General features: G+C 41.4%; 1 protein-coding gene across 4 annotated transcripts in view; it reads left to right on the top strand.

Annotated features, from left to right (window-relative positions):
• LOC128031078 (integrin alpha-10-like) overlaps positions 1-14,913 on the top strand; it is a 38,250-nt gene that overhangs the window by 15,602 nt on the left and 7,735 nt on the right. For all 4 annotated transcript variants that reach the window (XM_052619299.1, XM_052619297.1, XM_052619301.1 and 1 more), the window contains exons 9-13: positions 1,626-1,776; positions 12,318-12,483; positions 13,728-13,801; positions 13,925-14,069; positions 14,188-14,336. In XM_052619299.1, coding sequence (XP_052475259.1) covers positions 1,626-1,776; positions 12,318-12,483; positions 13,728-13,801; positions 13,925-14,069; positions 14,188-14,336 — 685 coding nt within the window. The remainder of the gene's footprint in view (positions 1-1,625; positions 1,777-12,317; positions 12,484-13,727; positions 13,802-13,924; positions 14,070-14,187; positions 14,337-14,913) is intronic.

The raw sequence follows: 14,913 nt of genomic DNA, 5'->3' as shown, positions 1-14,913 counted from the left end.
TCAGGACCCCCCCCCCCATTGCCCCCCCAATCAAAATTGTCTGGAGCCACCACTGTTCATAGTATATTATCTGAAAATATGGATTTTAAATAATCTTTAAACATTTGAAACATACCACCATTGCACCTTCAATACTATTAAGCACACTGTTTTCACCATGGTTCTTGCTTGCTTGCTTTCTAAATCCCTTTACAAAGTCTTCATAATCACAAAAATCCCACTGAAACATCTGAGTAATAAATTCTTTATCTTTCTCATAATCAAGATTTTTTTTCAAGATTTTGTGCATAAATATCTTAATGGAACAAACATTTTTTTTCTCCACCATTAATCCTGCCTTCTATTTTACACATACCACATCAAAACAGTCCCTTTTTTCATTTCTTCTTTCATTCCTCGGTTTGAAAAATCAGGGTGACATTTTTACACATTTAGACTTTGATTCTGTGTAAATCACAGATAGTATTCAACATTGTATGTGTGTTTTCACTGTTGTTTGCTTCCTTACAATGTTTACCGTTATTCTCCTCTTCTCTCCGCTTTCACTGGATGTGATTCTGCTGGTTGTTTTTTAACTCTGCACTCTTGCGGGCAGCTGCGTAGTTATATTTAGCTAGAAACTGGACGACCGCCTGAAAATCACAAGTTGACTAACGCTGGCTGTGCCACAAAACTTACATCTTGAAAAACACAAGTCACCCTCACACAAACAGCACAGAAACTTGCTGCATGTATCGGCTGCATCACACATAAAAATTCTTTGCATTCATTTCTGTGAATTTTAATATGAATATGGAAGGTTTTCAGACTGATATATATCTTGAATTTACAGGAATTATACAGGGGTCCCAAAAAGTATACATTTAAAATTTAAGCAACACCTAAAATGTAATAATATTTAGCTATTTTACAAAATATTAAACCATATGGCATTTATTTTACATATGTCTATGTATATAGCACAAACACAATTCAAGCTAAATTAATAAATGTAATTAAAAAAGAACTTAAAAATGCAATAAAACAATAATAACAACAACACGATACTATGCATAATTCTGATACAGATTTATTTATTTATTTTTAAGTTTTTGTCATAGGAAGTCACCCAGGCATAATTTTTAAAATAAAAAATACATTAAAAAACTCTGATATTATTTAACATTTAAATAACTGTTTTCTATTTTAAGTGTATTTTTAAATATATATATATATATATATATATATATATATATATATATATATATATATATATATATATATATATATATATATATATTTCTGTGATGGAAAAGCTGAATTTTACTTCATTACTTCAGTCTTCAGTGTCACATGATCCTTGAGAAATCAAATGTTGAACTGGTCACTAAATATTTCTTCTTATTATCAATGTTGAAAACAGTTTTTATGCAAAAAAAAAAAAAAAATTGTGAAAATGGTGATATTTTTGTTTAGGATCATTTGATAAATAGAAAGTTTAAGAGATCTGTGTTTATTCGAAATCTTCTATTAACATTATATTATAAAAAATGTTACTTTTGACCAATTTAAGCTGCCCTTAACCAAAAAAAAAAAAAAAAAAAACATTTACATTTAACTGTTCTCTTTTTCTCACTCATGCGTAGCACGGAGGCCTTTAGTCCAGACAGAGGAGCGAGGGAAGGGGCCACTAAAGTGATGATAGTCGTGACAGATGGAGAGTCCCATGATGGCGAAGACCTTCCTGAGTCCCTGGCTGAATGTGAGAAACGTAACATCACCAGATACGCCATCGCTGTAAGTGCAAATACACATTCCTACCATAATTAAACCTGACCCGCGATGTAGGCTGGAAAAACCTACAACCCGTCCTAAGAATAACAGCAAGCAGCAGACTTTCTACCTGAATATCTTTTCTCCACTTAAACCAACCATAATTAACACTGTTCTATTTTCAGTGTCTCTGCTCAGCTCCACCCGGTTCTCTGTCTCTGTCTCTGTCTCTGTCTCTGTTTGAATGATAAAACTGTCTTCCCTCAGTCTTGAAACAATAATAACCACATTATTGCTGCTCAGAAATAGACTAAAATGGGGTTCTTTGGCATCAGAGGGAAGAACCACACCCAAAACCTTTTCGAAACTGACATCCTGCCCCTCTGGTGGGTCAGTGGATGGGCAACACTCCTTTACTGCAACCTTAAACCATAACCGCACAAGATAAAGACAAAGTGAAGTTGCCACCATCAGACCCTGGGGTGTCAGTGGAGCCAAAATGGCTTCCAAACTTAAATAGACTGTCTAGTTGTTTTGTTGTTTGTTTCTGTGGGCCTACTTATAATCCTGTGTTTGTCTTGCCCTGTGTCAGATTGTTGTTACTGGTTCTCTGTCATTCTCGCTCCTTGCAGTGCCGTCAGAACAAGATAGTAGGAATGTGCAGCAATTCACTGTAAATAACAGAAGATACAGTATAAACTAAATTAGCTGAATATATTTGCAGTATTGCTTGTGATCTCAGATATCCTCCTTTGCGTAACTACCTTGACAATCTGACCAATATATGTGTGGCCCGGTGTGAGTGTTAGTGACTACACCGGACACAGGAATTAATTTTTTTTTTTTTTAAGGGGATCGTTTATTCCAGACTGCACTTAACAGTGCAGCGTTAATTATGCAAATCTTATGGGTGTTAAATAGTAAGGCTTGTTACAGTGGTTGAAATCAATAAAGATGTTATTTTTTCTTTACATCAAACTCTCTTGTCTCTTTGTTCTCAGTCACCACATTAACAGGTCAATTACATGAATATAACCAACATAGACAACGATAGTGGACTCTTATACTGAAAAACAAATACACAGAGTGTTACAAGATTTGTCAGCATGCATAGAAGATCAAATAAGGCTGCTTATGTAACATAACGTGCATAAAAATGAAATTAGAAGCCACATTTCCCAGTAACATTAATACATTACACTGGCTAATATTCACTCAATCTCAAATCACAGTAAATTAACACTTGTACACTTTAAACATCAAATAATTCAAACTTACTGTTCATCATCATAGCATCACCATAGCATTGTACACGCTTTCACAGCCAATGATGAACTCAATTTCCCCTCCGTGGACAGTAATAGACACAATACAACACTGGTTCTTAACATTTGGAAAACACGACACCAGAACAACTGTAACAATCTACTGGTTACAAAAAAAACACACATATGCATGAGTATTAAACAATTTTTAGAATGGATTAATTAATAACACTCACTCTGTTGCTTCACACTCGGCCTGAGGAAACAGAAGGCCTACAGAGCTCTCTTCTCCCCTCTATAATCGACCAAGGATGACCACTAATCACTTAATGTTCAAATCACATCATGCACAACAAAATTATCTCAATAATAAACTGGCATTGATGATAGTTCAACACTTACGCTTCGAGATCTATTGTCGATCTGATTTCGTCACATGGGTACGTGTCTCGACAGAAATCACGGTCACACAGCACAATACACAGCCATCCGCATGAACAAAATATTAAAGAAGGCTTTCCAGTCACTATATGTGCATCTCTCTCATTATATTGATAATAATACAGAGTTTTATGGCTTCGACGCTCCACCGCATGAGCAGCATTCAAAACACGTTATGAAAACGCGCTGTTTTTAGGCGAATCTCGCGACACTTCCAGAACGTCACACATTCACGTTTCTTAAAGGGCTAGCGTATTGGATGGAACATGCTACAGTGTGATACATGCTGAGTCCCTTAACATCAAGCTTTTACTAATCAGTCCAGTGATAACTAGTGTAACTTTTGACCTGGTTACACTCTCCCCTGCTGATAGTCGACGTCCCCGGTGACTACCAACCCTAATCATCTTGTCCCCCTTGAAGCTTCCCTGTGGTATAGAGGACCATGCCAGCTAGCACCTGGGAGAGCACATCAGAACTAAAAGACACTGCATTACATGTAGACTTGGGTAATCGGTTTGGGTTACTATGCACTCCTGCAGTTGTCCTAGGTGTTTTACGCACAGCAGGATAAGGCACTTCTGGCTTAACACCCTCTTCTCTTTTCTTTCTAGGGGTAGGCACCGGTCTCATCGCTGGATTCTCAGCAGGTAAGTGGACACTTTCGGTTTCTGGCTCCCGAAATACTGGCGTCACTTCCAGGTTATCATCATGTGTCTCATGACTCGCTGGTCCTGACCAGTCACCGCTCATACCAGATTCCTCTTCCTGATCATTGAGATAGTCTCCGAGCTGAGGAACGGGCTGTTTTGCAGACTCCGAAGTTGAGACTAACGTCAGTTTCTCCCCAGGACACAGAACTTCCTCCACCAGAACGCACTCTGTCTCCAATGAGGGGATTTCTGACTCTGCAGGTGAGGTAGGTACCTCCAGCACAGGGGACTTCCGACGCCTTGGACTGGGCACTGGGACTGGACTATTGTAGGGCCTGAGGTTGGATCTGTGCACTCTTTTTACCATATCCCCTTCGACAGACTCCACAGTGTATGTGGTCCCCTGAACCTCTACCACTCTGTAAACGGTGGAAGACCATGCATCCTGAATTTTGTTTCTTCCTGGTGGTCGGTGTCGCAGGTACACATGTTGTCCAATCTCTACCGTGGGGCAATATACTTTCTCCTCATGCTGAATTGCTCTTTCCACAGCCTTCCTTTCCGCATATTCCTTTGCTCGAACATGGGCATCTCGGAGACGTTCCTGGTGTACTTTTAACCAATCAAGTTTGTCATCCGTTATAGGCTCTTGGCCCAACAGAGCATCAACTGGCAGATGCGGCTGAACCCCAAATAACAGATAGTACGGTGAGTACCCTGTGGATGAGTGTGGCGTCACATTATATGCATAGACCAGCTCTGATAAATGTTCTGGCCACTTGCGCTTCTTTTCGGGTGGGAGAGACTTCAGAAGGTCATGAAGGGTTCTATTGAACCTCTCACATTGAGGATTGCCCTGGGGGTGATGTGGTGTCGTCCGAGTTTTCTTAACTCCGTACAACTTGCAGAGTTCCGCAATCACAGCGCTTTCAAAATTTCTGCCCTGATCAGAATGCAGACGCTGCGGCACTCCATATTTCAGGAACCATTCTCTGAGGAGCATTTTGGCAGTGGTCTCAGCCTTTTGGTCCCGTGTGGGAAATGCTTGACTGAACTTTGTGAACACATCAGTCACCACTAGAACATTTTCTCGCCCATCCGTGGCTGGTTCCAGGATTGTAAAGTCGACTGCTACAACCTCCAGTGGCCGGGAAGCCAAGAATGAAGCCCAAGGCGCCTTGATCTTGGGTTGCGGCATCTTTGCTAACACGCAGCGCTGACATCGCTTCACCCACCTTTCCACCTCCTCATACATTCCTCCCCAGAAACATCTCTGTCTCACCAGGGCTAATGTCCTCTCTATACCCTGATGGCCCATCTGATCGTGAACGTTCTTCAGGACTTGTTCTGTCAGACAGGTGGGTAACAACATCTGGTGACATTCTCCAGTGTGGACGTCATCGATAACACGGTATAAGAGACCATCCTTCTCTCTGATCTTTGGCCATTGTTTCAGCAAAGAACGCACAGACCTGGTCAAACCTAACTTCTCTTGCTTGGTAGGTTTCCTTTGACGGCTCCAGAACTTCTTGAACACACTGAGAGTTGGATCAGACTCCTGAAACTGACGAAGTTCTGACTTTGAATATCCTGGCAAAGTGGGGGTATTCTCACACCCAACATCCTCTTCTCCTGCCAAAGATGCCTTTAACTGCCAGACTTTGCCACCCTCAACTCCTACTGCTACGAGGTCTGGTCCCAGAGCTGTTCCTGTCCTGAGGGAGTTACAGATTGCCACACAGCCATCATACTCTGCATCTTCACTTTCAAAGTCTGGTTCATCAGATCCTGGTATCCTGGAAAGGGCGTCAGCAGCAGTGTTGCATCGTCCAGGGCGGTACTTGACATCGAAATCAAACACAGCGAGTTGAGCAGCCCAGCGTTGTTCAATGGCTCCCAACTTGGCAGTCCCGAGGTGGCAGAGGGGGTTGTTGTCCGTTATGATGGTGAATTTGGACCCCAGCAGATAACTTCGGAACTTTTCAGTGACCGTCCACTTAAGAGCTAACAGTTCCAGCTTCATGCTGCTGTAGTTTTTATCATTTCTCTCAGCCCCTCTCAACCTCCTACTGGCATAAGCGATGACTGTCTTCTTACCCTTTTGATGCTGGTACAAGACTGCTCCTAACCCAAGGTTGCTCGCATCAGTCTCAATCACAAAGGGAAGAGTGAAATCAGCATACCCCAGCGTTGGTGCACTGGTAAGCTTGTCTTTGAGACGTTCGAATGCCGTCTGACACTGAGAAGTCCAGGAACTCTTATACAGTTGAGCTGCCTTGACGTGACTTGTCTCCCTAAGGCACGCATTCACTACATCATGCAACGGCCCGGCTATCTGGGAGAAACTTTCGATGAATCTCCTGTAATAGCTACAAAACCCCAAGAACGATCTGAGTTCCTTGAGAGTGCCGGGGACTGGCCAATCCCGAACTGCACTTATCTTATCAGGGTCTGTACTCACGCCTTGGGATGAAACTTGATGGCCAAGGAATCTCACTTCCGGCTGCAGGAAATGACACTTCTCTATTTTAATCTTCAGCCCAGTTTCCTTCAACCTTCTAAACACAGTTTCAAGTCGCACAAGATGTTCGTGAAAGGTGGACGAGTACACCAACAAGTCATCCAAGTAGATAAGCACAATTTGGAACACAAAGTCACTCATTACGGCCTGCATGAGCCGCTGGAACGTGGCGGGCGCATTGCATAGCCCGAAAGGCATCCGATGGTATTCATAGAGGCCAAACGGCGTGGTGAAGGCTGTCTTATGTCTGTCCTTTTCATGGACTGCAACTTGATGGTAACCGCTAGCAAGGTCTATTGTCGAGAAAACTTGTGCTCCGCCCAGTGCATCCAAGCTCTCATCGATGCGCGGCAATGGAAAAGCATCACGGTTGGTTTTGGAGTTTAGTTTCCTATAATCCACGCACAGCCTGAGACTTCCATCAGCCTTGCGCACCAGAACAATGGGTGAAGCATAGGAACTCGAGCTTTCCTGGATGACACCCTTCCGGAGTAAACCTGAGATATGCTCTTTGACCTCTTCAAACTGGGTCGGTGGTATCCTGCGATATGGCTGAGCTACAGGAGTATCATCTGTCAAGTGGATTTCATGCTTCACTCGGTCTGTATATCCCAGGTCCTCATCATGGACAGCAAACACATCTGCATACTTCAAAATTAATGCACCGAGCATTGCTTGCTCTTCTGGATTACCTCCCATATGCAGTCTACTTAACAGGTTACTCAGGTCAGCATCAGACTCTGCTTTATCTTTCTGATCAATTCCCACTTCTCTATGTTCGGCAGAGATGCGCTGGAATCTCGCCTCACAGGCGTCACTCTCAACACACTGACAGAGGGTAAGTATCCCAAGCCGAACTTTAGGGGGCAGCCAAACATCTTCTTGGGAGAAGTTGACCACTTGAACTGGAAACACTCGACTTCTGGATGACACTAAGGTGGGCATAGGGATCAAGCCACCTGGTAATGGGGTGGTTCCTGGTTCCAGCAACAGCCAAGCATTGGTGTCAGCGGCTTTCTTGTTTACTCTGGCATAAACTGTGGCTACAGAGGATGCTGGTACATGGACTTTGCCCTTACCACCAACTCTGGCTGTTGACATAGTTTTTCCTAGTTCAACTTCCTGTACGCGAGTGAAGGCTTCCCTCCACACGGACTCCAGCTTTCCTCCTAAAGTGGTGTCAAACTCAGTCAGTGCTAACTCTCTGCATCTCTGGGTGATATTCATGCCAATGATACCAGGGGGAGTTAAATCTGGCTCTGAAGAATCCCCATCACGGACTATCAGAAACCCACACTCAGGTATAGTAAGCCCCATCACTTGGATGTCCAATTCAACATACCCCAGGTACGGCAGGGGTAGCTTGTTCGCTGCAGTTATTCTTAGCCACTTAGAGGTGCAGTGAAGGTCCTTGTCTTCTCCGTGGAGGTTTTCTCTGAAGAAGCTTTCTGTTAGGGTACTCACATTACTTCCCGTGTCCAGAAGACATCTAACTGAAACACCATCAATGTGAATATCAACTTCAGGGCACTTGCCAACTGCACGCTCTAAGAACCGTTCTTTTGTTAACTTGCTACATCTCGAGCCTTCTGAGCATTGCTCGGCTCACAGCAATGGAGGGACCCCGTTTCCCTGTAACGCAGAACTTGTGGTGGCAGTGGACTGGTCTTTGGAACTACGTGGTACAGGACACTGCCTAGCTACATGTCCCACCCCTTCACATCTTAAACAGATGGGTTGGCCGTCATCTGTATACTTGGGCTTGAACTTTGGCTTTCCACTCTGGCTACCACTGGGACCACCCTTTTGTACAGCAAGTTCACGAACTGCATTAGTGAGTTCTCCAATAGCTTTACCCTGCTGCATGATAACTTTTACTACCTCTTGCAAAGCTGAAGCCATGTCACTTTGTGCAGCACTGGCGGGATTTAAATGTTCTGACATCTCCCCAGAACATGTACTCACGATATTTCGACTCCTGGCCACATTAGCACCACGGGGTCTGTCCTCCACAACCCACATCATGGCCTCTTCACGGACATCAAATAGGGTGGACTGAGGCTTTTCTCTGACCAGCTTGCGCAGCTCTCTACGCAGAGTCGCATCTCTTATGCCTTCGATGAACTGATCTCTTAATGCCAGCTGGGAATCAGACACAGCGTAATGGGACTGTTGGAGAGCAGAATTAAGAAGCTGAGAGAGAGCATGGGAAAAGTCACGGAAGTCTTCTCCCTCTAGCTGTCTGCGTGCATAAAAACCATGTAACAACTGTGGTGTAGTACGTTTCTCTCTAAATGCCCCCCGCAAATATGAAAACAGATCACTGGGTTGCTTGGTCTCCCCACCCATACACAGCTTAACTTCATCTAAGGCTGAACCTCTTAAATGTGAAAGTATGAAATCAACTTGGTCATCAACGTTCAAACCCCTTACCCGAATTACACGTTCAACCTCATCAATGAACTCATCTACAGACTGACCATCTTTAACATGATCACCACTGAATGGCATAAGTTGACGTTCCCTTGGAATGTAAACATAAGATCTAGTGGCAACATTACTCATATTAGCAAGGGTTGACATGACTTGGTCGTGTCTTCGACCTAGCTCCAAAATTTGTGACTGCAATTCTGCCACTGGATTACCTAGATCATCATGACCCACAGCCTCAGCATTGTCCATATCACGGCTGGCTCCAGCCTGAGCCGCTGGCACATCATCGTCCTGGTCCATGCTCTTACAATGTCTCTACCTCGAATGGCACACAGTCACAAAACACAGTCACAGTCACAGCGGATTAACCTGAAGGGGCTATTTTCTGCGGTCGCCTTTGTCAACGATCTCAGCGTCGAAGTGAACACCCTCCTGCGTTCCTGAAAGCTGGTCCCGTGCTTCACCGCAGGCTCTCCAGGCACGTCCCACTTCACGTCGTCAACCTCCTTGGCACCGCTAACTCGACCCCTCTTCACCACTACCGTTGTCTATGTTTCTCCTTATCCACCTGACTGTCACCCCAAAATTAGCAATGGAACCCCACTCCTGGTACCAAAATTCTCTGTGGCCCGGTGTGAGTGTTAGAGACTACACCGGACACAGGAATTAATTTTTTTTTTTTTAAGGGGATCGTTTATTCCAGACTGCACTTAACAGTGCAGCGTTAATTATGCAAATCTTAAGGGTGTTAAATAGTAAGGCTTGTTACAGTGGTTGAAATCAATAAAGATGTTATTTTTTCTTTACATCAAACTCTCTTGTCTCTTTGTTCTCAGTCACCACATTAACAGGTCAATTACATGAATATAACCAACATAGACAACGATAGTGGACTCTTATACTGAAAAACAAATACACAGAGTGTTACAAGATTTGTCAGCATGCATAGAAGATCAAATAAGGCTGCTTATGTAACATAACATGCATAAAAATGAAATTAGAAGCCACATTTCCCAGTAACATTAATACATTACACTGGCTAATATTCACTCAATCTCAAATCACAGTAAATTAACACTTGTACACTTTAAACATCAAATAATTCAAACTTACTGTTCATCATCATAGCATCACCATAGCATTGTACACGCTTTCACAGCCAATGATGAACTCAATTTCCCCTCCGTGGACAGTAATAGACACAATACAACACTGGTTCTTAACATTTGGAAAACACGACACCAGAACAACTGTAACAATCTACTGGTTACAAAAAAAACACACATATGCATGAGTATTAAACAATTTTTAGAATGGATTAATTAATAACACTCACTCTGTTGCTTCACACTCGGCCTGAGGAAACAGAAGGCCTACAGAGCTCTCTTCTCCCCTCTATAATCGACCAAGGATGACCACTAATCACTTAATGTTCAAATCACATCATGCACAACAAAATTATCTCAATAATAAACTGGCATTGATGATAGTTCAACACTTACGCTTCGAGATCTATTGTCGATCTGATTTCGTCACATGGGTACGTGTCTCGACAGAAATCACGGTCACACAGCACAATACACAGCCATCCGCATGAACAAAATATTAAAGAAGGCTTTCCAGTCACTATATGTGCATCTCTCTCATTATATTGATAATAACACGGAGTTTTATGGCTTCGACGCTCCACCGCATGAGCAGCATTCAAAACACGTTATGAAAACGCGCTGTTTTTAGGCGAATCTCGCGACACTTCCAGAACGTCACACATTCACGTTTCTTAAAGGGCTAGCGTATTGGATGGAACATGCTACAGTGTGATACATGCTGAGTCCCTTAACATCAAGCTTTTACTAATCAGTCCAGTGATAACTAGTGTAACTTTTGACCTGGTTACATATGTTAAATGTGGCAGATTAGTTTGAGAGCTCTTAAAACTAAGCTGCAAGAGATAAAGTTACATTATCATTGGCTGTTTGGTTGCGCTGCTCTTGGCAGGTTGTGTTCATCATAATAGAAATGCAATGGCTTTGTTTGTGTTCTTTAATTTGTGCACTGTCAGTAAATCACCCGCAAAGCTTTCCACTCCCATTGGTGCTTTTAACACTAGAACTACTGGCCTTCTATAACTACTAGAATGGCCAAAGCGGTCATTCTAGCTGTTCATATGAGACTGAACTAAATGCCTTTTTTTTCAGTTCATTTTTATTTTCTAATCTTCTTTTGAGGTTTTACAATGAGCTTTGAATGTCTGTTGTCATATTTTATGACATCATTACCCTTACAAAATACAATATTTCATTGTGTAAGAGCAATGTAGACCATTTGTGTCTGGCAAACGGAAGACATTCACTTTGCGACATTCACTTTGTGTCCGGCAAACATCAGCAGTTGTTGTATTGGAGGTGTCCACCCGGCTTTTTTACAAACAGGAATTGTAGCTTAGCAATAGAATATAAAAGCAATTAGAGAAAAAGTTGCTAGGCATCTTCAACCGCATCTTCAACTGCGGGAAAAAGTCATAAAAGCAGAAATGATACGCCGCCTGAAATCATAACAGTCAATTTGACCATTCAAGGTAGAAATACTCAGAACCCTTATGTTTTGTAATTTTTATAAAATAACAATGTTATATTAAAATATACTCACATTTAGGAAAAGTCAGGGTATCATAATTATATGTATTTTATTTCAACAAAGTTATTACATTTTAAAATTAAAAAATGGTCTAAATTACTGCCTTGGTAGTTCTAGTGTTAAGGGATTGCGGATCCAGATATTCATGAATTTGAAAGATGAGACAAAAATGACTGGACAAAAATTCTGACCCATATTTTTCATGTTGACTGGAAGTGGTTTATCCAGTCATCATATCCAACCAGCTGAAGTCTTGTTGGGAATGTTAAGTGACGTAGGTTGAACTGGCAATGATGGTTTTCAAGGCTTGTCAGAGGTCTGCTCCCAGTGAATATGAGTGATGCTCTCTCTGTTTCCTCTGCGTAGGTGTTTTGTTTCTAGGTCCTGTATGCTGTCATTAAGTGTTCTCTCAGATCGTCTGCTTTCACCCTAATGGTGTGGAGGAGGTGTTGGCTCTCTGGATGAGAAAATCTATGCTGATGTTTTTCTTCTCCCTCTACTATATGACTTGTCTCTAACTTGGCTAGTGAACAAAAGCCTGGGGAACCAGCATTTCCAATTAATTTTCGATCAGTGTATACTTTTAACAACTTTCTCTCTCTCTCTCTTCCACAGGTATTAGGTCACTACAGCCGCAGACGGCAAGATCCAGAGACATTTATCAATGAAATTAAGTACATTGCCAGTGACCCAGATGAGAAATACTTCTTCAATGTGACAGATGAGGCTGCTCTAAATGACATTGTGGATGCATTGGGGGATCGCATTTTTAGTCTAGAGGGTAAGAGGAAGAACATTCATCCTTAATGACCATAGGAAAAAAAAGAGCAACAGTGGCTCTTTGACCTAAAGAAGAACAGAAAATCTGACTTGCTTTTCATTGAGGATGTTGTTGTTTTTCAACATATTTGGACACTTTAACCACATGAACATGTATGAAGATATACAATATATCAGACCAAGCAACATTTATTAAATTCATATTTAATATGAATTATAATTTTTAAGATATAAAATGCCTATTAAACTTGTATTTTAGGAATGAGTATGTTGCAAGACAAGCAACATTTATAGCCCCAAAAGGCTTAAACATCATGAAAAACGGACAGGACAAGATATTATTTCAGAAAAAAAAAACAGTTATTCCTGTAAGAACAAGGTGTGATGCTTGTGCCATCTTGATTCTGAGGAAAACCAGGCAGGAAGGATGGAAGGGAGGAGATGGATGACCTTAAAGTGGGCACAGCTGTGCAGACACAGGATACATGAAGTACAGAAAGAAACATGATTAGCCATTGCTGTGCTATATTATGTAGCCTGCTATATATTGTGTGGTCAAATATTTTTGTATACTGCCATTGATAATTACTTATCTTGTTGTATACATTTTCCATTTTTCAGGATATGTTTTATTTTTATTTCGTTTTTATACAGTAAGAAAGGTGCATTGATTAACCAAAATATAATGAGTGTACTTTTTCTTGAACTTTAATGCTCCAGCTCAGCAGATTTCTGCGCAGTTACATAAACTTTGGGGCAGGTGAGATGCTTTTGAAAGAAGTATCTTATGCTTACAAAGGCTGCATTTATCTGATGAAAATGCAGTAATGTGAAATAAATATATAAATGTCACATATTACTACAGAAATCATTCTAATATGCTGATTTGATTCTCAAGAAACAGTTCTTATTATTACCACAGTTGAAAATAGATTCCCTGATGAATAAAAAGTTCAAAAGAACATCTCGGTTATGTATGGTAACCCTTGTTCCCTGAAGGAGGGAACGGAGATGCTACGTCGGTGACGACGCAAAATGGGTTATCGCTTCTTTTCTTTTTCCTTTCTTTTTTTATTAGTTTAACGTATTCTTGCTAAATAAATGTATTAATTTTAAAACAAATCTGACTTCAAAGATTTAAAGGATAGTGGGAAAAGTTTATTTACATTGAAATTTGATTACAGCATTTGTATGTGTATTCATTTACAGTGTGTAATGCAGTGATAATGTGTTCTGCTGTTTCAGGGACCCTGGGATACAATGAAAGTGCCTTTCTCATGGAGATGTCTCAGATTGGTTTTTCGACACACATTTTGGATGTGAGTTTCAACACACTCTATGTCCATATGCATTTGTGCCTATTTAAATATATGAAATTATAAACTTGGATATATGAACATAAAATTGCAATTGTGTTTTTATTATTTTGGACCATACTGTAGGATGGCATCTTGTTTGGCATGGTGGGTGCATATGACTGGGAGGGAGGCGTCCTGAAGGAGAGCAAAGAAGGGCAGCTTAAGCCCTCAAGAGAGGCCTTTGAGAAAGAGTTCCCATTGGAGCTGAAGAATCATGCAGCATACCTAGGTAAAATTTTACTTTATAAAACCAATCACCAAATAACTAATAACTTCTTCAAGTTTATACCTGAACATAACGTTTGCAACTTACTAATGCTTAGATGTGGATGTGTGAATTTTTGCAGGTTACACAGTGTCCTCAGTGGTTCTAGGTGACTGGAGGAGGCTGTATATTGCTGGTGCTCCTAGATTCAAGCACAAAGGAAAGGTCATCCTGTTTGACCTCACCCCTGATGGTGATGTCATAATCACACAGGCCCTAAATGGAGAACAGGTGGAGATCTCTCCTTTATTCTTGTATTTATTTATACTTACATGCTCCACCTTCACACACTTTGTCTCTGGTCCACACATAAGATCTCAATCAAACCCTTGTAACCCTCTCACAATTAATTTTGTGTTTATTTTCTTAGTAAGCAAAAGCAAATGGGTTTTATTTTCTCAGATCGCTCATAAAATCAAAGTGATGTTCAGGGTTTTAACAGACATGGAAAACACCTCAGGTTACCCATATAACCATGGTTCCCTGAGAAGGACACTTTTGGGAACACCATCACCATGACCGGTGTCTGAATTGCATGTGGAAACATGACAATGAACTTGAGAGCGGCAGAGCTTGAGAGCCGACTATGCATGCTGCACCCATAGACAAAACACACAAAGCTTATGTGAATCACTAGGTGTGATGAAACTTTTACACGGTGGCACACATTTCTTAAATTCGCATTTACTCAACCTTCCACGCAAGCACACACAAACATATGGCTCCTAAAGACAAGAAGCTAATGACGTGTTTTAAAGGTGCCCTTTTATATTCGTGGTCGCCACCAGTAGCACGTTATAGGCCAATG

This window comes from Carassius gibelio, chromosome A16 (genome assembly GCF_023724105.1).
Source record: "Carassius gibelio isolate Cgi1373 ecotype wild population from Czech Republic chromosome A16, carGib1.2-hapl.c, whole genome shotgun sequence".
NCBI lineage: Eukaryota > Metazoa > Chordata > Actinopteri > Cypriniformes > Cyprinidae > Carassius > Carassius gibelio.
This window is presented reverse-complemented; position numbering and strand designations above follow the sequence as displayed.